General features: G+C 42.2%; 2 protein-coding genes across 3 annotated transcripts in view; one reads left to right on the forward strand and one right to left on the reverse strand.

Moving 5' to 3' along the window:
• The first annotated feature begins 324 nt into the window (after positions 1–324).
• Positions 325–13,856, forward strand: LOC124153016. The gene is made up of 9 exons (XM_046526113.2): positions 325–441; positions 1,298–1,375; positions 4,232–4,473; positions 6,029–6,129; positions 7,490–7,669; positions 9,424–9,713; positions 10,784–10,928; positions 12,039–12,666; positions 13,342–13,856. Exons 1-9 carry the CDS (start codon positions 404–406, stop codon positions 13,662–13,664), a joined length of 2,025 nt encoding a protein of 674 aa, XP_046382069.1. The 5' UTR covers positions 325–403; the 3' UTR covers positions 13,665–13,856.
• Positions 13,857–19,715: 5,859 nt separating this feature from the next.
• The window catches only part of LOC124153017 (protein HIRA-like), a 45,661-nt gene continuing 40,895 nt past the window's right edge, over positions 19,716–24,481 (reverse strand). For both annotated transcript variants that reach the window (XM_048401276.1, XM_048401275.1), the window contains exons 26-27: positions 23,706–23,797; positions 19,716–22,985 (exon numbers count right to left, since the gene is read on the reverse strand). In XM_048401276.1, the coding sequence (XP_048257233.1) occupies positions 22,878–22,985; positions 23,706–23,797 (200 nt within the window). In that variant the 3' untranslated portion in view covers positions 19,716–22,877. The remainder of the gene's footprint in view (positions 22,986–23,705; positions 23,798–24,481) is intronic.

The following is a 24,481-nucleotide window of genomic DNA, read 5'->3' on the forward strand; positions in this document are numbered from 1 at the left end:
TAAATTCTAGTAATGCTAAATATATTTTTGGCTTGTACCTATAAAACATAACCATTCAACTATACTGGAAGTGTTATCAGATGGTCGTTTTAAAGATTTCAAACATGGCCGTTTGTTTACAATCATGTGGATATGGCGAACTATTGTGAAACAGAAATATATATGCCAGAACGTAGTAAATATCATATATGCTGATGTTAGAAAAAACAAGTTATCAAAAGTTATTTTGTCAACGTTGAGTACCATGTTGATTTTTGTTGATTTTGTTTTCTTGATAAGCGCTGATCGTGATGATAACATGATATTTCTACTGTAGGCTTATTTATCAGTGACAATTTACGTTACTATTCCTGATTTATAACCACAGTATAGGGAGTGCAGGGCATGTGGACCTTGATTCAAAATGGCGGACATCCAGGGAAAGATTTTCTTCGTATACACGTGAGTACAATGTTACCTTTTGCTCGAGATTTGAATGAGTTTTTAAATCAGTAATATCCCTTGTGCATTTGGAACAGCATGTTAGTTTGTTCAACGGGAGAATGGAATTATATTTACAGAATATTTGTGTAACGTGATTAATGTTTACCAGTGTGAAAGGAAAAGGTGTAGGGAGTGGAACACTACTTGAGTGAGTGAATAACGATTTACGCGACTCTAAACAGTATTTCAGTTATACCACTGCTGTCGCCTTCATGAAGGATAAAGCGTTTGGGTGAAGCAAATAGTGCAGGTCTTAGACATGCAGATTCGAACCCTCAGCTAGCGAACCTGACCCTCCCAAAAACCACACACATTTTCCCAGTGATTATTTTTTTATCAACAAATTTTCACATGGAGAATTTTCCTCCATCCATTGGCCAACATCTACATAGATATAGATAGAGAGTATTTCCTGAGTAACCGAATGAATAATCATTCTAATTTTATATACATTTGTGTACATCAAATAATTCTGCTGTTCATGTTTGTCTTTAGACTTGTCTCTCGTGAAGATTCTGAATTATAATACAATGTACCGCAACTGGCGATTATGGCGATCGGTGCTCATGGTGTCAATCACTGGATGTCTGGTCCAGACTCGATTAGTTACAGACCGCTATCATATAGCTGGAATATTGCTGAGTGCGGCGTTAAACAACAAACAGACAAACAGAAAGACCTTCAAGTGCCGAATGGAGTTTGGAGCATTACCGTTAAAAGCAGAGAGTGTTTATAGTTTAGTCGGCTTATATTTCTAATTAACAACACTGGAATCAAGTTTTACTTAACTAGAGATTTGATCTCCCCCAAACAGCCACGAGGGTAATGAAGATTCGCCGCCATCTTGCACAGAAAAGTATGACGAGGAGAAAGGTTTGGATGAAAATTTCAGGTAAGCTAGATATACCTACAGCCACATGGTCAACACAGCCACATTGTATACACTACGTTTCTCCTTCACCCGTGAATACTTTAACAGTCGACTTTCGGTCTTCTCCCTATAAGGAACCAAAGAATCACGCCACCGTCAGCGAGAGGTGTACTAGCGTGTGCTCTGACCAATGAACGTTCAGATAACATCGGCAATATTCTCGTGCAAATTGTGCTATGGCCTTCTGCCTTTGCTCTAAACACTGCTTCAATTTCAGGCAACGGTAGGGATCGCACAAAGACTATACACGGAGTATGGCTCTTTTAACTTCCCCAAACACTGCCTCATTTCAATACCTGATTAAAAATAGCCACGCGTCATTATTACATGGCATAACGGCTGTGCGTATTATATTAATAACAATGCTACTTATGTAGCGCTAAACTCCACACAATAAGGTATGCTCAGAGCGCTTGCAAGAACTGATGGTATTTCGTTTTCGTACTAATGCTTTAAGTCATAAATCCGAATTGAAGTGTCTCTGAGGTGGCGTGTGATTTAGCGGCGAGTGAGGGCCGGCTTTAAATCCATCGATCAGCTGCCACATAGGTGAAGGGTCGATTTCCAAAGGTCTTCTGATAGGTTATGGAACTTCCAGGTTCATCTTTGTGATTGAGCTGGGGTCTTGAAGGGGCGTCCTTGGGAACAATATCACACTGGTAGGCTGGGCTTTTTTCTTTACACATCGGCAGGGTTGACGGGAAGCCAGTGAGGGATTTTAGTATATGTGTTATATGGCAGTCTCGGTGTGATCTTCTGACAATGCGTGCCCCAATGCGTGTTTTGGATTTTCTTGACATTGCACTAGTCTAGCCTTGAACGAAGCAATACTCTATCGAGTGCAGTTACACCTCATTCTGTGAGAAAATGCCGGATACTGCCAATATGTCTCTAAAGGTGTCTCTAAAGTTCAGGTTAGATCTAGGCTAAGGTAATTATTCCGTTAAACATACCTTCCCGGGCTCGGTAGTACTGTGAAGGGTATTCATATGCAAATAAAATAAGAATATAAACAATAACCTGTTTTATTGCATTGCTTGAGTGGACGTCTGATCTGATTTTCCAAGCTTAATAACGTATTATGTTGAACTGCGATATTTTTTACTACCGCAGCAAAATGAACAAAGTTCTATCCAACTGTGACTTGTCCACGGAGTATATCTTGTCTCCGTACTTGGGGCACGAACAGTCTTGTCATCATTCAACCTGTGGTGAGGTGGGGTGAAATCGGCACACACACACACACACACACACACACACACACACACACACACATGGCATTAAATATCGTACTCAAATGGGGATTCGAACACAGTGTTTCGGTGTGGCGAGCGGGCGTTTGTACCACTATTTTACCCCCGCCCGAATCGGTTCTCGCAACAACCATGTTGCACCGGGGACCCTTTTCTTCCCGGGATCCCCACTGGGACTACTCGTAGCACTGGGTAGCCCAGTGGTTAAAGCGTTCGCTCGTCACGTCGAAGGCCCCAGTTCGATTCCCCACATGGGCACAATGTGTTAGCCTATATCTGGTGTTCCCACCGGGTAATTGCTGGAATATTAATAAAAGCGGCGTAAAACCGTACTCACTCACTCTCTCACTCGCAGCACTGCAGTAAACGCGATGTAATCTTCCGCTTTGTCTGTTAACGCTAAGATTGACTTGAGGGTTGGTCTTCAGCAATCCATGCTTGTCGTAAGAGGCAACTGACGGGATCGGGTGGTCGGGCCTGCTGACTTGACGGATAAATGTCATCGTACATGATCCCGCGGCAAGGGCGTTAACTGACGATAAAAGTCCAGTTTCCACCCTGCCGAACTAGGCTGAAAATTTGTGGCTCCGTCGTAGCGCCACCAGTGGCTTTTACGAGTTATGTCCCTTCCTATGTCCCACCTATTGACCAATCAGATTCCATTTGCTTCACACAAAATGGCGGTGCCCAGTCAAGACGATCTGATCGATAATCAACATCTATATTGTAATAAAACGGGTCTCACCTCGTGAAGTGGATCAATTCACTTGAGCACCTTGATTAAAAACATGAAAAGATTTGGAAATACACGTGCTTTGCAAATCCTGCTGTCGACTGAAATCTGCAACGTTGAAATCCATGTTGCTTACTTACCGGATGTCTAGTTCGTTTTTCAATTTTCGTCCAGCGAAAATGTAACTCCTCAATTCCAGCTTAGTTCGGCAAGGTGAGGTGAGGTGAAATTAGGTTTAACGTCGCGTCCAAGATTATTGCACTTATATAGCGACGTGCATGTACGTGTGTGTGTTAGTGTGGCTGCTTGTACTAGTCCGGACTGATGCCGATTTATAGTGCTAGCTCACTGAGGTACCATGCCGCAGTTTAACATGAATACCCCACTCAGACACAGTATACTGACTCCGAGCCGACCAGTCCTTGTTTTAACCCCTTAATGCCGAGCGCCAGACAGGGTAACAACAAGTACCATCTTTTAACGTCTTTTGGTATGACGCGGCCGGGGATCGAACCCCGGACCTTCCGCTCTCCGGGAGGACGCTTAGTTCGGCAAGGGTGGAAACTGGACTCTTATAGTCAGCTAACTTCCTTGCCTCTGGAAGATGGTCATCGTATAATTCCAATTGCGTGGATCGATGCTCTTGATATCAATCACTTGTCTGCTCTAGACTCAATTATTTAAATACCGCCGTTGTGTAACTGGAATATTGTCGAGTGCGACGTTAAACGACAATTTATGATATAAAAAAATAATAAAGATTGTTGATTGATAATGCTGACATTTTGTGTGAATTTGCATGTAAAACAACCTACATTTTCACCCCGACAGCGAAGTATTTGGAGTTCTGACTGGTGATGGGTACCACTGGTGCCATGACAACCTCGGCGATGGCGCGGCTGCAGACGACTATGAGAATTTGCAATGTCGTCTGGAGGTTTGGGACGTGCAGACGCGAAACACGAGACTGGAAGAGTTGGACCTCTCGGCAGACGACATCCTCAGCAGCGACATCTATGAAGTGCGATCAAAGCCTCTCGTCTTGCACGATGGCGTCACAATAAACGTCCCAGGTAGTAGTAGTAGTAGTAGTAGTAGTAGTAGTAGTAGTAGTAGTAGTCGTGATTGCATCAATTTGGAGAAAGACATAATAAATAAAGTTGCCCGTGACATTTGATTGGCTAGCCAAAAATTTGTTTACGTTTGTTTCCCAAAACTGAAACATATTTAGACCACGCCAACCAACAGACTACTGTGTCCTGATTGGCTGACAACAGAATAGGAGGGGTTTGTGTTGCACCATTGGACAGAACGTATTGTTGTCATCAGATATTTGTAAGTTGGTGATTAAATAAGCAGTCTGATAAGTTGTTATTGTTGACGTATATATTTATAAGAATTAATTTCAATATGTTTGCGTTTATGGAGTTATGGAGCACATCGGTATTTTACGCTTATACCTAAAAATGTAAGTCTTAAGAATTAGTGGAACATTTTGGTGTTTATGGAGGTATGATCGTAAACCTCGATGTGCACACTGTAAATCCACTGAATCACTTGCAAATTATTTTTATACAAATTTACCTGAAATTTGAAACCAAACTATCTTTTTAAACAAGAAACATCTGAAACATAGAGAAAAACTGTTTTCACAAGGACTTTCGTGACAAGCGAACGCTGTTAAAATACAAAGCTAATATTAACGAATAACCTTGTCCGGGTGTTATAATCAGCCTTACATAGCTGAGATACTCTTGCACAGTTACTTAACCAGGTCAGGGCACTGGTGGTCGGTCTAGTCGACTAAGCCGCCGCAATTCTTTGTGGAGAGTTGCGTCCCTTAGGGGTTTTAAACACACTGTCGTGGTGAGTTCGGATCCAAGATTTGCCCACTCTCATTTAAATAAGATCTTAGTTCTCGCTATCGCTAAACAAATATCTGAGGACATCCCATTAAGGGTCACGTCAGAACGACCTTTCATCCAACCAATCGGAGCGTCGCTTACCAGATCATGAAAGTGACAGTCGGAATGTGTTTTCTAATCATGCAACCACGAAATATTTATCACGGGGTATTCCGAACGATAGTTACGGATTTTATGATTATATCCATACAATCTAGGCCATCTATAAGCCATTCCAGAATGTTCTTCTTATCAGTTATAATTTTTTTAATCGAGAATGCGTCAAAATATGTTTCGAAGCGTAGTCGCCAGTTTGAAACTAGTGTCGTAAAACTCAAGAAAGCTGCCTTCTCATTGGCTAACGTCGATTTCTCGTCAGTCATTTCATTGGTCGGTCAAAATTCGCGAAAGGTCGTTCTGACGTGACCTGTAAAGGGATGTCCTCAGATCATTGTTTAGCGGTAGCGAGAACTAAGATCTGATTTTAATGAGATTTAGATTTGACCTGATTATGTCTCTAGATTTGTCACCACACCCTGCTCGTTTGCTTCACCAAAATGGTAAACGTCTTCACTACGTGTTTCCCTCCCACATTAGGCTGGAACGCCGTGATTTGACTGAAATACTGTTCAAATCGGCGTTAAACCAAACTCACAACTACCAGGACTAGCTTGAAAAGCATTGCTATATTATGAACATAACCAAGACGTAGCTGTATTTCCAGTAAATATACCCAAGAGCTACGTCCCTCCTGGAGAAATGTACGACTTCTACCTGAAGGTCATTGAAAACGGGGAATGGGTTTTCGTTCCTGCTGTTTACAAGGTAAGTCATGGCCACGGATGGGCGTGTATGTCCGTCTCAGCCCTGCTTGTAACAACTAGCAGATATTCGTGCAGATAGTACCTGTAGTAGATCGGATCACGTCTTTTGGTTTTTTGTTTAATTGTTTATAACCGGAAGGTAAATGTGCATCACAACACTAAAACAAATCCTTCAATTCAATGTCAATGTCAACACGCTGTTGATGAAAGGGTATTTATTTATAAAACACAGTTACTACAACAGCTCGACATATTGATAATGACAATACTTTATCCGGCAATTTTGTTAGCCAATAAAACAATTTTGTTTGGACGTGATTTATTATGAAGTGACAGAGCTCCATACCAACACGGAAGGGAAAAAGTTGAAACAGTTTCAGCAAGAGAGAGGTGGCATTTTGGTTGACATTAAAACATCTTAATTTGCCCATCAAATGTAATCTTTGTTGGCATATTTTAAATAAGCATCAGTGCTTCCAGTTTAACTTATTTCTGTAAAATATCTTGAATACTCCAATACAACTTCCACAGTCGTGGTGTTGAACCTGGCAGGTATTAAGTCGTCTTTAAATGTCTAAATAGAAAAGGACAAAACCCTCTCCATAGCCACAGAAAAATCTTTGCTAAAAACAAAGTCGATTGTACGATTCCAACAATATCATGAGCATGCGTTTCTCTATCACTATCAACACAAACACACGCAAAGGCAGGTCAAGTGTTCACCTTTACAGACACAGAAACATATGGTACAAGTCAAAATAGGGATGCGTCAAATTATGAAATGTCCTCCACGTGTCCAACATAGAACATTTTGAAAGCTTTACTGCGGCCTTGAATGTTCTTACCTTGATCTTAATTTCAAACTCTTTTCGTTTAGAGGAGGGCTAAGCCAATGTTTGTTTGTTTTTTAACGCCACACTTAGCAATATTCCAGCTATATGACGGCGGTCTGTAAATAATCGAGTCCAGTGATCGACATCATGAGCATCGATCCACGGAATTGGGATACGATGACATGCATCAACCAAGTCAGCGCGCCTGATCCCGTTAGTCGCCTCTTACGACAAGCATAGTCACCTTTGACGGCAAGCATGGGTTTCTGAAGACCAATTCTATCACGAATCTTCGTGGATCGGCTACGCCGATGCTCAAATCCGGTCTAGATAAAAATATTTATTTGTGTCTCGCATGAAACTGAACCATTGCATCTGTCTAAGGAAGGTTATCATTCAAGGCTAGATCGATCAACATCAAAATGTTAAGTTAACAAGCTTTGAACTCGCTAGGACAGCCAACGGGGTCAAGAAAGTCCCTCTAAACTCAACACATTTATTTAAAAAGCAATATTTGTGCCGTTTCAGCACGGGTGTGCGCGTGCGCATCTTGACAGCCTACAGTTGCTGACAGTGGTGGCCAGGCTTAAACCAGAGCGGACAATAATCACACCAGAGGGCGTGGAATTTGTGTCAGACAAAGACCCGGATGTTAAAATTGAATTCCCCAAAGGAGCCGTGGAAGAGGATGCGGAGTTCCGGTTTGTGGTGGGTATTGTGTTACCAGGCAACCAGACACGTAAACAATGAGTGAGTGGGCTGTGTTTACCGCCGCCCTAAACCGTAGTTATGTCACGGCGTGTCAGCTGGATGTGTGAGGTCAGTGATGCAGGTTATACGCATCTTTGGTTAAACGCATCTTTGGTTAAACGCACCTTTGGTTAAACGCATCTTTGGTTAAACGCATCTTCCCGAGTCAAGCGTGTCCACTAGCATATTTCAAAGCCTAGTTTCTGCCCTTGCCACATCAAGCCCACTTTTCTAGGCTAGATCGGGGCGCCACTTCCCGTAGATTAATAGTTCTCAGCTCGTATGGCTCCAAGATGGCGACCGGAGAGCGGAAGGTCCGGGGTTCGATCCCCGACCGCGTCATACCAAAAGACGTTAAAAGATGATCCTTGTTGTTACCCTGTCTGGCGCTCGGCATTAAGGCGCTAAAACAAGGACTGGTCGGCTCGGAGTCAGTATACTGTGTCTGAGTGGGGTATGCATGTTAAACTGCGGCATGGTATCTCAGTGAGCTAGCACTATAAATCGGCATCAGTCCGGACTAGTACAAGCAGCCACACAAACACACACACGTACATGCACGTCGCTATATAAGTGCAATAATCTTGGACGCGACGTTAAACCCCATTTCTCCTCACCTCCAAGATGGCGACAAGCATAGGCGAAGACAGGGTCCATCAGACATCGAAAATATTCGCGAAAAGACATATTCGTGTCACCAAAGACAGGTAGCGGTAATCCCTACATACGAATGTGGTATCAGTTCTGGGAATTGTGACTATTCTCATCATCGTACGGCTTACAAGCGCAGTATTGGGCAACTTGATTTAAAACTTAGAAAATGCTTGTCTTTGCTAAATTGTTGAAAATGTTCAGCGCAAATTCGTAAAGCTATGTCATGTTTTCGGAACCAAGATGTTGATTTTGTGAAACGTTTTCTGATTGAACTATCGATATGTGCTAAAGTCCAATCATATTTAGCATAGAAAGGTGGGCTTGCTATGGCACATTAGCGGACGATCTTGTCTGACAAGCACGGTTATGGTGCCGATAAATCTAGAAAAATAATCAGGGTAACTAGATTTCGGGCCGATGGTTATAGGTTTCTGGCACGTCTAAGGGACGCAACTCTCAACAATGAATGGCGACGACTGGCATCCAAAAAGCCTCATTAAATTGAATCAGATCAATGTTTGTGTTTTTAAAACATTTCTTTAAAACGGGGATATATTAATGGCGAATAAAGCCAGTAAATCATTTTTTTAAATACCCTAAAATTCGGTTCAGGTGTAATTGCTGTACGGAAAGGATTTCGCCCTGAACATTTATGTACAAATTCGGTCATAAAGGTAACCTCCTTAAATCCCGTTCGGGCCACGTGTTACAATGGACGCCATATGTACATACTACTCGTAGCAAAAAAAAAAGAACACCCACAATTAGAAGGCTGTGTGTTGCAATACCCACCAGCCATGACAGATTAAGTAGTCATAAAGATGAAGTGGGTGTCTTTAATTTCTTTTGAGTAGTATATATTATTATTCGATGTCAGGATCAATTAATCATTGTGTAGTTATTTACGGACAAGCTATTTCCCAATAATCAAACGGTAAACGTCTGATACCTTCGTCACTTTCCACCCACATTAAGCTGACACGCCGCGATATAACTGGAATACTGTTAAAAACGGCGTTAAACCCAGCTAACTCACTCACTCACCCAATACATTTCAGACGGAAACGGTTGACCCAACAAGGTCATCCGAATACCGGAACTACAACCCAAACACATTTCAAAGCATTATGGGATTCTCAACAACCGTCAACATCGAACACAACCTTAAAGGAGAGCTGCAGACAGGGGCTAAGGTGACACTACCCATTCACGAATGTAACGACGACGACGGCGGCGGTGATGGAGACGTGGTCTTCCTCCGGTGGCATGATGGTAAAGTGGACATCGTAGACGACGTTCCTACCAAGGAAGAAGGATGCTACAGCATCAATGTGAAAGGGTTCTCTGCGTAAGTATACATTACTCGTACAACCTCCTAATATGTGGGGGCAGGGGTGGCCCAGTCGTCTAAGGGATCCCTTGGGATATAAGTCCCCGGCAACGAATGCTTGTCGTAAGAGACTAAGAAATGGATCGGGTGGTCAGGTTCGGTGACTACCGTATTCGACGTAATAAGCGCCCAGGGCGCTCTCAAAATTAGAAATAGAGGGCTCTTATTAGAATATTATTTTGGTGGAAAAAACAGAGTTGAAAGATAAATTTCGTGGTTTATGCTGACAGCCTGAAAAGTTTATATACGACAGATATATTATTTTCAGAATTTAATTGCCCATTATTAAGGGTGCATATAACACACGAGTGCGTATTATGCGCGAATAAATAAGTCTTGGACATGTACATTGATCAATCGGAAGGGGTGCTAATTGGGATTGTTCACTAGCCAATATATGAGCAATTATTGCCGCGGGCGCGTATTACGTCGAATACGGTAGTTGATTCCATGTGAATGATAGAGTGAGTATAGTCTTACGCCACGTTTAGCAATATTCCAGAAATATCACGGCGGGGGACACCAGAAATGGGCTTCACGCATTGTACCCATGTCGGTAATCGAACCCAGGTCTTCGGCGTGACAAGCGAACACTTTAACCGCCCCTGATTCCATGTCATTGCATCTCTATTGTGTTGGTTGATGCTCATGATGTCAATCACTGGATAGTCTGGTCCAGACTCGATTATTTACAGACCGCCGTCATACAGCTGGCATATTGCTGAGTACGGCGTTTAACAACAATCAAACAAATATAAATCGTACAACTCTCCAAAACAATCCCATTAGTCATGAATAAAGGAATGACTGTTTACTGTTCTTGGGTCTCAGATATTTGCTAGAAAACATTTATTTATTAAAAAGCTGAAACGAAGAGAACATCGAGCGAATTTTTTTTTTTCCAAAACCATGAGGCAAGAATCGTAATCATGGCGAAAATGATATTCGAAGCCACGACAATCGGACAATGGTGACTATGCATGCGTGCCCTGTACACCAGACAGCTAATATACAAAATGTTCTTCCAGATACAGTGCTGTGCGAGTGAGATCAGCGTCGGTGTCAAGGTCGGAAATTCTGACGGCGGCCCGGTTCTTGTCGGGGAGGGAAAACCTGTGCACCCTTCTCTGCTTCATCAACAACAAAGGCCTCGCCGGCTTGCCAGTGCTGCTGGTAAATATTTATGTTGTACCGTCAGTTCTTCGTCGGAGAAGAGAGCCGCTTTGAACATTATTCCTGTTATATCACGGCGTGTCAGCTTCATGTCGGAGAAGAGAGCCGCTTTGAACATTATTCCAGTTATATCACGGCGTGTCAGCTTCATGTCGGAGAAGAGAGCCGCTTTGAACATTATTCCAGTTATATTCTGGCGTGTAGGCTGGATATGGAAGGAAATCCTGCTGGAACTATCAGCGCAAATTACTGTGAAGTGTTGGCTTCCATTGTCTTGCTAATCACCCATCAGCGCCAATTATCTGTTGGCTTCCCCTGTTAAGTTTCCACCTTTTGTTATCTTATTACTTTTGTTATTCTTAAATGTACATGTATATGCTCTCTGTCTCATAGCATCCATTCACCTGATGAAGGAGTAAACAAATACTCCGAAACGTTGTGTTCCTCATTATAAAGAAGTTGACATCCATAAATTCTCTTCCTTAATCCAAAAAGAGATTTCAAATTTTGACTTCTTTCATTTTGATGACACCCATGTGGTGCCGCTAAACAAAGGATCATATTCAGGTCGAATCTGGGATTCTAACCCACGATCAAAAGATCCTTCCACGCCCGAGGGATGTATGGAATAAGAATTCCAAAAATAACTTGAAATATTAAACATACCAAACTAGTTTCATTTTGTATCATTGGTGAGTTTTCATGACCCGTGTGCGTTTTCAGAGTTTAGCACATAAGCACATAAGCATTGCATTGTGTTACTACATTAATTTAATGATACATGGGGGACACGGGTGGCCCAGTCGTCTAAGGCGCCGCGATTCGCTGTGCAGAGTTGCGTCCCTTGGGCACGCCAGAAACCTATGATTGTGGGTTCGGATCCCGGTTCGCCCCGATTATGTTTCTAGGTTTGTCAGCACCATACACGTGCTCGTGGGTTTCACCGAAGTGGTAAACGTCTGAGACCTGCATCACTTGGGGCTTTCCTCCCACATTAAGCTGACACGCCGTGATATAACTGGAATAACGTTAAAAGCGGCGTTAAACCCAATTCACTCACTCATTAACGATTCACGAGGGTAGCACATCTAACTCGTCGTTTGCTCTCAGGTCGACGTAGTTGAGTCGTGTCGAGCTGATGTCGTGGCGGAGGAACACAAACGTGCCGGGCTTGAGGAGATCAGCATGAGTCGGTCACGTGACATCCCTGTAGCCGACAGGGAGAGGATCCGGATCGAACTGAGTGGAGATATTACATACGCGCCCGGTATCCCAAGACAAGCGTACGCACTGGTGTTCGTTAAAGCTGCCAAGAAAAACCACGTTACCTTTCCAATGAAAGTCAAAGTGTCATCAACACCTTTCAGCATCATTACGTTTATTGGTAACAGATCACAGTGGACGCACAGGGTACACTTCAACGTTAATCGTGGAACAAAGAGTTCCAAGAATCTGCTCAGTCAGCCTCGGCAAAGGTCAGGGTCAGCCCTGTCTCGCTCTGGCTCAGCACTGCCTCGTTCTGGCTCAAGCCAGTCTCGTTCAGGCTCTGCAACGGGGTCGGTTCAGTCCGAAGGCAAGAGACGACCGGCCAATACAATGGTAGGTAGGCCGGATGTTCCGGACAGACGTCAGCGGTTGGTCAGCTGTAGCAGTGTATCATCCGCTGAAACGGCTTCGATGATGTCATCTCTAGCTTCACTGTCGTCAATTTCCGAAGATGGAGTGTTCGAAGAGAAAAGTAGGTTGTTTCTTGATAATTTTGCTATCAATATTTTATAAACATTGATATTACGGGAGAGAATATCTTCTCAGTACCCCGGGTTGTAGTGACCCCTCACACATTTTAGAAATCATGCTACACACGCGTTCTTTGGGAGGTTTGATAGGTGATCGGGTATACGTAGTTAAACGTTTTTTAACACCGACTTAATGAGAATCTATTTGATTTCAGTGTGTGTGTGTGTGTGTGTGTGTGTGTGTGTGTGTGTGTGTGTGTGTTGGGGGGTGGGGGAGGGGGTGTGTGTTGCAAATGAATAGCTTGTTAAACAATATGCCTAAAATGAATAGTTTGTTTCAATGAAAATTTCCAAAGCTTTTATGTGTTGATAGTGAACATGCCTCCTTAAAAATCAAGTGGATGCTTCCTGAATCATTTGGTGATACGTTTTCAACAATGAATAAATAAAAACGCAAATTTCTTCGCGACACAATTGCATGTCGTCAACACTTATATGGAACTTGAGATCCCAAAACGCCACCACCTCCCTTTTCCAAGCGGGTTTATCTGCGCTTGCTCTTCCGTAGCATATCTCACATTTCAATCTTCTATAGACACACACAATTACATGTCGAGTAACTTGTGTTCTTGCAGTGTTTCAGTATAAGAGACGTTCTGTTTCTCCTTGTGTCGCAGGGCACCCAGCTCTGTGCGAGAAGAGCCTTCTGGTTCTAAGTGAGCAGCTGCCTTGGTCTGAGTGGCAGAAGACGGCCATTGAACTCGGGATGACCTTGACCCAAGTGGAGAGAATCTCAGAAGAGGCCAGTGGACGTCACATCAGCCCTGCCTTCAGAATGTTTCACAAGTGGATAGCTACCAACAGCGGCAAATCCGACTGTGACCTCATCAATGACCTCGCTTGTGCCTTTCGCGAGTTCTCCCGAAACGATCTGGCGGATGTTTTAATTGCGGCTGAAAAAGATCGACTACCGCTTAGGAGAAGGGACTTCCATAACTGAGATCCTGCATCCACCATATCAGAAGCCACAAGATTTACCAAGACACCTTATACAATGGCGGATACATACTACCTCCATTCGTGACCAACTCGTGTTATTCCGGGACAAGCCGAAGAGCGACTCGTGCCCCTCTCATGGCCATTTTTGCGACCGGGTTCCGTCTTAGCGCAAACGGGCATACCTAAAACAATTGTCAACTCGTTGAGTAATGGTTCACATATATTTCCCCATATATTATATATATTTCAGATGCAATTTAAAGCACATCGGGACATGCGGAATTATACAGTATGATTGACCACATTTTAGATGCAAGACATATGTTAAATCAAAAATTGTTTCTGGGGGATTCTTTGACGAAGAACTTCAAATGCGCGCATTCTGATTGGTTTGTTGTATTTTCGCACATAACATTCCTCGATAGGGGGACGAGTCTTCTTGCAGGTTACGGAAAGGGGCGAGTGGTGACGAATGATACTACCCCTTGAAGGGTAGCGCAATAGTCGAGTTACTACGTTAGTCGTGACAGGATACGCCGATTATCATCGGGATATTTTCGGGCATCGATTGCAAAGCAGTTTACGGCGCAGAAACTTTCTGAGCCTTGCGAAAATCCGACAATTATGGTTTGAATCGGCCTCAAGTTGGACCTTCATCCCACTTTAAGGACATCCCTAATACCGCAGACATATTGTTAAACCAATTAATGACCGTTTGTGTGAAGACATACCGCATGAAAGCATGTTCAGCTTGAACAAAACAAGTCGCTCAAATCTTCAGTTTGCTCATGATCTGCCGAAGTGGACCAAGACCATCGGTTTATGTTTAGGCCTTAAGCTCAGGGGTGGGTGAGTGGGTCGGTGCTGTTTCACTCAAGTCAGCAATATTCCATCTATATTACTGCGGCTCATAAGTAATTAAGTCTAGACCAGACATACCAGTGCCTGAAAACACGAACAACAATCCAGGACATTGGGGGGAACATGACACAAAGTCATGTAGGTCACAACTTGACAGGCCCTTCCCTTGTTTCAGTTTCAGTGCACGGCACTGAGGACCTACGTGCGTTCTTCTTCTGAATCCACACTGGGCTTCTGTGTTAACACATAGCATCTACGGATGAACGCAGGTGTATGCGTGTTTGTCTGTTGTTTAATGCTGCAATACTGCAGCTATATGACAGCACCCTGTAAATAATCCAGTGATATTGTGAGCAACGATCCACACTGTCACTTAACGATCCACATTTTCAACCAACACACCAAGCCCTGATCCATTAGGTCGCCATTTACAACCTGCAAAGGTTGCTGGGGACCTATTCTGACCCGGATTCTCCACTGGGAACGTGAAATAGAGCAGACAATATTTGTTTTAGTGATCAAATTATTTGGCATTTACCCGTTATCTAACCATGTATTGTGTGATAGCAGCTGAAGTCGTTTGAATGTTCTACATTGAACTGGCTGAAACATCGAAGATACATGTTTGGAAATGAGGCAATGTGTTTGGCTTTAACATAAACCATATAGGGTATTTTCTCTTTTTTCTTTATTTGAAGCATATGAGCACCATACAGTGCATGTGTACTTCCAGATCAACGGATTGACAAAATTATTTAATAAAACATCTTGACAATGACCTAGATATTTAAAACTTACTTCGTGCCTGGACATCAAAATATGATTAGCTTTGACAGTCTGTTTGGTTGGCAGCGAGCCTTGCTATTACCATCCAGTCAATTTGCGCATGCTTGACACGCTTCATAAATACACGAGTGAGGGAATGAATTGTTTATTACCTCGCCCTTTTCACAATTCCAGTCTCAGGGCAGCCTGAGAATAATCGAACATAAAATAGGTAAATCAGTGGTCGACGGAACCAGCACCGATCCACGCAGTCGGGATGCGATGCCACTTCATAGGGGTGAAACGATACAACAGTGCCCCGTCACGCATCTCAATATTTCCTGCGACGATACGATACACGATACGCTTTTTCTGTACCGTTACAATTGCTAAAGTAAATTACCTACCACTCATTTACTGACGCCCACCCCAGCGTTCTTGTCTCATGATTTGACGTAAATAAGTATCGTATCGTGACCTAGGTACCATATGCATCGTATCGTGGCCTTGCTGTATTGTTTGACCCCTCGATGCCACACCATGTGCCAGGCACCGTTCCACAAAGACTTCCTAGTTATACGATAGTCGCAACTTGTGTTGTCTACATAGACGTACGACTGTGGGTCTCTCGGAGGAACGCGTCTTGGTCAAGCACTGGCCGCCCGATCCTTATCACGGGCGGCTCTTACGCTCTTCGGCAACCCATGCTTGGCGTAAGAGGCGACTAACAGGATCGGGTGGTCAGGCTCGCTGACTTGGTTTATGCATGTCATCGTATCCCCATTGCGTAGATCGATGGTCATGTGAATCACTGGATTGTCTGGTCCAGACTCGATTATTTGCAGACCGCCGTCATATAGCTGGAATACTGATGAGTGCAAAACATACAAAACAAAAAAATGGATTCAAATACACTGTTCAGATCCAACCTTGCCGTCCAATGTTTGTCCACAGTGTGACTCGTTAAATAATGGTAATAAAAGATAACAAACAAGTATATTTGACTCGTACAATTTCATTTCATCAACGCATATCAGACAAACAAATCCCTTCACGGTTTCCCACGATCTCAACAGTTTGGTGGGAGAGAACATTTCATAATTTGCCCTTGACCTGGAAACCCCTCCTGAACATTTGCAGCTCGCACATCCTTCAGGGAGAACACAAATTTGTTTAATAATTTCAGGGGGAAAAAAATGAAAGAAACATAATAAAGTCTAAACGTGTTCATGGAATGGCGCCACTAAAAATAGCATACCTATCTTATTACTTCAAACATGGATAATCGGTTAGAATCCACCAAGATATGTAGATCGAGAAGAAACACGACAACTCTTTGCATAGCACTTGGTACACTCAACTCAAGAGATGTAATAATACCGAAACAGGCATTGATGCTTGGTCTATACACACACGTGACACCACCAAATATGTCCACATACACATGCGAAGTTGAACCATGCAAAGTTACAACACGCTCGCAAGGTTCAAGATACTAAGGTCGGACTGCATGTGGAAACCAACACCATTGTTTTCTCTTTAAATGTATTACTAAGACATTAACACAGCGGGAGACCCACAAGGTCTCTCACTTAGTTCTCCTGTGAGGGATCAAACACTTCCAATCATGTCCACATACGCATGCTGGTACAGCGCCTGTTGCAACTGGTGAAGAGATACCTTTGGTGAGGTCAATCAGTACAAAATGTCCATCTGGCAGGCAACTACAGTATACATTCTATTTGAGAAGTCAATATCTAAAGAAGACCAACTAGTTGATCATGTAACAGACAAACGTAACATGAATAGCCCATAAGAAAATCTTATTTTTAATTTATTTCACTATCATCATGACCACTACCTGTTTTTCTGAAATATTCACTTGATCCCAGGAATATGCTTTCAAAATTTTAGGACACTGGAGACGTTTCTTTTCCTTGTCTTGTTCTTTAACGCCACACTCATCACTATGATGGTGGCCTGAAAATATCAAATCCCGACCAGGCAAATAAGTGACTGATATAAGCAAATCAACCAAGTCACTAAATTTTACCAGCCGATCCCCATTTCGTCGCCTAACGACAAGCAGAGTTTACTGGAGACCAATTCTAACCCAGAACCCCGACAGAGGCTTTTGTTTTAGAGGAGAGGAGTCACTGTACCAACAACTATCACTGACCTTGCAACAATCTCGCCAACTGCAAAATATATACAATTCGTATATACAACATATGAAAAAAACATTTCAACAAGTTCACATCCATAGTGTAGAAATATGGCAAAATGGTATTGTAAGGTATAAAACATAGCAATACAGCACTAAGTGTCATCGACAAACATAATCACACTACCCTATATAACAGGGTCTCAATTGTCCAGATGCAGGTATCTCAAAGCTACAACACGCTCGCTTGGTTCAAGATACTGGGATCAAACTGCATGTGGAAACCAACACTATTGTTGTCTATTTAAATATATTACTAAGACATTAGTGAGTGGGTGAGTATGGTTTTTCGCTGCTTTTAGCAATATTCCAGCAATATCACGTCGGGGGACACCAGAAATGGGCTTCACACATTGTACCCATGTCGGGAATCAAACCCGGGTCTTCGGCGTGACGAGCGAACACTTTAACTGCAAGGCTACACGACCGCCCCTAAGACATTAACACTGCAGGGCTCCCACAAGGCCTCTCACAAAGTTCTCCTGTGAGGAATCAAACCTTGTCAAGTCACATGACCTTTAGGCAAATGAGATAAAAATATTCGGAGCCTGAAACTTATTTAAACAAGCTTAACCTGGCAGACATGAATTGAATGCCTGCAAGTTTCATAAATTCAAGAATTTCTCAGGTACTTTTAACCCTGCTTTGAGACTGTCATGAGGTTGTGAATCTGTGATGGGGATTTATAGTTGATGCCATTCCCAAGTATAGCTCCTGCTCCACATCAAAATACACATGGCAGGTTCCTTCATACACCTAAGTGACTGCAGACCAAAGTTGATTGGTGTTTAAACAAATAAGGATATTAGGCTGAAAGAAATAATAGTCTTGGTTCTCAGGCACTGCACACATCATCATGAAGTCAGCCCCACGTTTCGTTTTTATTTCCATTTTTGAAGAAAAAAGAAATCCAAGTCCAATGGTAGTCAAATACTGTATTCCAGTATTTTACTCATCAAGGAATACATTTATGTAGGGAGGCCCTTTCCCAGATTGATTGTACACAACTTTTTATTTGGTTACATAACAGTTTGAACAACCTTAAAAAAAAAAAAAAAACACCGCCTGCCCGCACTATATTTACTAAAGCCATTGCCTGAGAACCAATTCTTTTATTTTCTAAAGCCTTATTCAATAGATATTTTTCATGAAGCCCTTGGTTTTGGTCAGATTCGTCACTGAATGACAGTGCATGTATGAGGAAGTGACTGTTTCAAATAATCACCATTCCTGCTTTCTGTTCTGCAAGCTATTGAATTGACATCACTCCACACCTCATTCAGAAAAAGTGTTCTATAACGATGGCCCGGGCGATGAATTAGCGTTTACAGTATTTCTAAACTGATGGTGTTCACTATGTCCTCGGAGTGTGAACATAACTGAGTAAGTGCAAAAGTGCATCATTAGTGCCATTTTATAGTCATGAGACAAGCTCACTCCAGCCTTCTATTCCATTGCATAAACAGCATACCTCCCTTGACGTATGAACAACCTGGCTGCTACAATGGTTCATAGGACTCAGGTGGTAAAGAAGAACCTGACCACTTGTTTCTTGTATTCAGATGAATTAGGTCAGTTCAGACCAGATATGAGCACAGCAATACTTGTTTTTGGAGGGTCTAGTTGGTTGGTTGCTTTGTTGTTTAACTCCGCACTCTGCAATATTCCAGCTATATGACAGCGGTCTGTAAATAATCGAGTCTGGAACAGACAATCCAGTGATTAATATCATGAGCATCAATCCACGCAATTGGGATCGATGACATGCATCAACCAAGTCAGTGAGCCTGACCTCCCGATCCCGTTAGTCGCCTTTTACGACAAGCAGAGTCACCTTTTACGGCAAGCATGGGTTGCTGAAGACCTATTCTACCCCAGAATCTTCACGGGTCTGGAGGGTATAGTATTTGTGTAGTCCTGACAAACCAAAGAATCAGGCATTGAAACCCACTCATTTATTATAAAACTATGTTTCTTTGTGACTTGAAAACTGCACTCATCAATATTCCAGCTATATGACAGTAGTCTATAAATAATCAAGACTGCAGCAGACAAACTAGTGATTGATATAATGAGCAATGATCCACACCATTGGGGTACAAGTGAGTGAGTATGGTTTTACGGCGCTTTTAGCAATATTCCAGCAATATCACGGCGGGGGACACCAGAAATGTGCTTCACACATTGTACCCATGTCGGTAATCGAACCCGGGTCTTCTGCATGACAAGCGAACGCTTTAACCACTAGGCTACCCGACCGCCCCTTGGGGTACAATGACATGCTATCAACCAAATCAGTGTCTGACCAACCAATCCACTGAGTCTGACCAACCAATCCACTGAGTCTGTCCAACCAATCCACTGAGTCTGTCAAACCCATCCACTGAGTCTGACCAACCCATCCACTGAGTCTGACCAACCAAATCCACTGAGTCTGACCAACCAATCCACTGAGTCTGACCAACCAATCCACTGAGTCGCACAAATTTAAACTGATTCCTCCAGAAAATAAAGGCTGATTGTCAAATTCAAAAAATTTACATGCTGCTTTAACCAGTGTTGGGACTGGATTCAAAATCCCTGAGACAATAGATGAGATAACCTTGACTGTGCTCTTCCCTGACTTTTGATGAGATGAACCAATAACTGGTAAAGATGCTGCCATGGAGACATACCATATTTTGCTGTCTATAATTAGGGGCGCAACTTGGCTATTTTTAACTGTAAGCAAGATCTACTTTACAAAGGCACGCTAGAGGCAAACTCCCCCAGAATGTTTTTTAAATTAGATGCTCTTAAACCCTATTTCCTGCATTTGGGGACCGTTTATGTTAGATTTTATTTGTAACAAATATTGGGAATTTATCTATAATGTTTTATTTGTAATATATATACGTGTTTCCCCCCAACGCATTGTCAACTTTCATTCATCAAACATCTATAATGACAAATGAAATTTGAACATTAAAACGAATCGATAATATATATATCGATGTTTTTACATCTTCATTTGTGTGAGTAAAGATTCCGATTTTCAAGTTAGACAATAAATATATTGTTCGACCGTGTAGAGTTTGAATTAACAACTTACTGCATATATGATAAATTGAGGTTAAATTATTAAAAAAAAGTGCTTTTGTTAAGGTGTAAGCAATTGCTCCTCTGCTACAATGGTGCCGGTAGGTTCACCCTTGATTATACGACCCCCTCTGTAGAAACCTTCAAAGTCAGGATGTCAGATATAATTTGTCTTTATATACAAAAATTTCTGGTTATAGTTATTTCAGACGAAAAAATGCGAAGTTTCAATGTCGTCAGTCACCTAACTTTCAAACAGAGGTTGACAAATTCAATGGATGCTGAAGCAGCTGGAAAACAACGTGAGATCTTCTACCCCTTTCATCACCCCGTCATTCTAGGGGCCAAAACCTCGCAATATAGATGGCGATATATGGTATGTTAGAGACCACTGCTGAAGTAGCTGGAAAACAACGTGAGATCTTCTACCCCTTTTATACCCCTTTCATCACCCCGTCATTCTAGGGGCCAAAACCTCGCAATATAGATGGCGATATATGGTATGTTAGAGACCACTGCTGAAGTAGCTGGAAAACAACGTGAGATCTTCTACCCCTTTTATACCCCTTTCATCACCCCGTCATTCTAGGGGCCAAAACCTCGCAATATAGATGGCGATATACGGTATGTTAGAGACCACTGCTGAAACAGCATCGATGAATTGCATTGCAGAATGCTGATGTATTTACATAGTGATTGGCGATCAATATCCTTAAGTCTCCTTGCAGTAAACTGTTACCGTATTCGACCCAATAAGCGCCCATGTCCCAATAAGCACCCCCCACCGGTTCCGGAAATTTATATAGAAATAATTTCATTTAAATTAAAATCATCCAGGAACCGAGGTTTCCGGATATTTGAAGTCCGTATAAGCAGGGCATGACTGTATTCTGTTTATTTTAGATATTTGTGACTTAAGGCTTACTGATGAATTTACGCCAATTTGACTCTGAATTGGTCCAATAAGCACCCACCCCTTCTGTCTTTATTTTAAGCGCCCTGGGCGCTTATTGGGTCGAATACGGTATGTATTTTATTCCTCACATTTCCTCTTATGACCTTCTCAAGGTCTGGCAGTGAATCAACGTCAGTCACAAAAGTGAGTTGGAGTTCAATATGTGAACAACATCTCAGATATATCACAGGGTGTCAGTCTATTGTGGGAGTGATGCATGTCTTAGACGTTTACCACTTTGGAGATGGTGCTGGTATGGTGCTGACAGAACAAGGATCGTAACCAAGGCGAATGATCAGCGGATCCTGGCAAAACAAGGAATGCAACCCTGCACATTGAATCACAGGATCTTAGACCAGACTGTGTCATACATATATATATATATATATATATATATATATATATATATATATATATATATATTGCAAGCTGCAGATCAGTTTAAATATATCATGATGTATATTGACAGCAGAAGGCAAAAGGCTCAGGTTGCAATATATGATATATACATTGCAAGATAAGGGTCAGGTTGCAATCTACAGTGATACATATATTGCAAGCTACAGGTCAATTTGCAATATATCATGATATATATATCATAGAGTTAAACTCAGGTTGCAATATTTCATGATATATGTCTTGCAAAGTAAGAATCAGTTTGCAAGATATCATGATATTATTGCAAGGTATAAAAATCTTGTTGCAATATTTCATGATATTATTGCAAGGTGAGAACCTGGTTGCAATATTTCATGATATTATTGCAAGGTAAGAATTAGGTTGCAATATTTCATGATATTATTGCAAGGTAAGGGTGGGGAAGCAATATATACCAAATACATGATCATCAGAAGATGAATTCATAAAGATCTCAACAATGGGTTTGGCATCTTAGATTACAATTTTTACAGCACAACATTTAAGTATTGATCGTTTCACGGTGGTCCTTTCATCCCATGAATATGTACAATGATTCCATGAGCTGCGCCTAGCCGGCCTTCCTCCACGCTCCAGGCTACAGATGAAGGAGTGAGTGAGTGAGTGAATATGGTTTTACGCTGCTTTTAACAGTATTCCAATTATATCACGGCATGTCAGGACAGCCCGAAGTGATGCACTTCAGTGAAACCCACGAGCACGGGTATGGTGCTGAGAAACCTAGAAACATAATCAGGGCGAACCGGGATTCGAACCCACAATCATAGGTTTATGGCGTGCCCAAGGGACGCAACTCTGCACAGCGAATCCCGGCGCCTTAGACGACTGGGCCACTCGTGCCCCCGCTGATGAAGGAAGAGAAGCAAGTAGATGAAACCAGGAGGTAGGCCGACTCAGACTGACTCTAGCTGCTCATGATATTCTGTGTAGAGGCGCTGCCATCGGAGATTGCTGCCAATTATTGGGAGGATTTCTCGTAAAACATCTCTTTTGTTGAGACCCTGTAAAAGACAAGTCACTTTACAAATGTACTTCTGAAACTTAATGTTTGTTTGTTTGTTGTTTTAAACCCACTCAGCAATATTCCAGCTATATGATGTAAATGATCAAGCCTGGACGAGACAATCCAGTGATTGATACCATTAGCATCGATCCACGCAATTAGGATTCGATGACATGCATGAACCAAGTCAGCTAGCCCAACCACTCTGTTAGTCACCTCTCACGACAGGCATAGTCGCTTTTTACTTCAAGCATGGGTTGCTGAAGACACGGGATCTATTCTACCCCGGATCTTCATGAAACTTAAGGGCCAACTGGTATATACTTGGGAACACAATTTAAAAAAAAGCACCGTGGGAACACAAGTTAGGTGTCTCAATTGCAACACTGTTAACACAAGTCATACAAATCAATTCAAAAGCCAAGTAGCAGACAGAGTTAAGCTAAATAATGACCCTCTCTTTACCAGCATCCACAAAAATGTAGTCCTTGTGAGTATTTTTTCCTAGATTGACATAGTATTGATATAAATTAAGGAAGAAATAGTGCTTTTATTGTAGGGTCAGCAGAATCCTTGAACAATTTTCTTTAAAAGTCTTGCCTTAATACAACAACCCCTACATCTGTAATCTCTAACATAGGAGATAGAATGTCAGTATGGACGTCTTTGTCTAAGACTGAACACTGTATACTGGTGTAAAGACACACATCCAACCTACCAGCACTTGTTCCTGCCATGAGGAGGACTTCTTGGACTTGTAGAGCGGCCCAAGAAGATCATTACACACTTCCCGTAGCTGGGTTTCAAAACCTAGAAAAGAAACATGCCTGCTTCAACAGAACAAACTCACTTTCCCTTTCTGTTCTCAACAAGACAACTTTCCCTCTCTATTCTGAGTTCTTGTATCCCTGGACAGGGAATGAATTGGAACCAGCTCCGGATATTTCTGATATATTTGTTAGCTTGTTCTGTTTGTCGTGTAACACCACAATCAGCAATATTCCAGCTATATGACAGATATTTGTTACCCATGAGTTTCACCTATCCTCTGAAAACTGTCACAATGGATCACTGCATATAAAAATAGAGCCATAAGGCTCTGTAGCTCACCTGAATTATGCACAAATAATCGCAGCCATGTTCACAGTCAGTTTGGAATTCTGTGAGCATTATTTAGAGATACTAAACCTGGCATCATTAACTTAACGACGGATGAACAATGCGATATCTGACATGTCTCACCCTCCTGGATTAGATATCTGACATAAGTCTCACCTTCCTGGACTAGATATCAGACATAAGTAAGTCTCACCCTCCTGGATTAGATATCTGACATAAGTCTCACCTTCCTGGACTAGATATCAGACATAAGTAAGTCTCACCTTCCTGGATTAGATATCTGACATAAGTCTCACCTTCCTGGACTAGATATCAGACATAAGTAAGTCTCACCCTCCTGGATTAGATATCTGACATAAGTCTCACCTTCCTGGA

The sequence above is a fragment of the Haliotis rufescens genome, unplaced genomic scaffold, assembly GCF_023055435.1.
Source record: "Haliotis rufescens isolate VD_foot unplaced genomic scaffold, xgHalRufe1.0.p SCAF_21, whole genome shotgun sequence".
In the NCBI taxonomy this organism is placed as follows: Eukaryota; Metazoa; Mollusca; class Gastropoda; order Lepetellida; family Haliotidae; genus Haliotis; species Haliotis rufescens.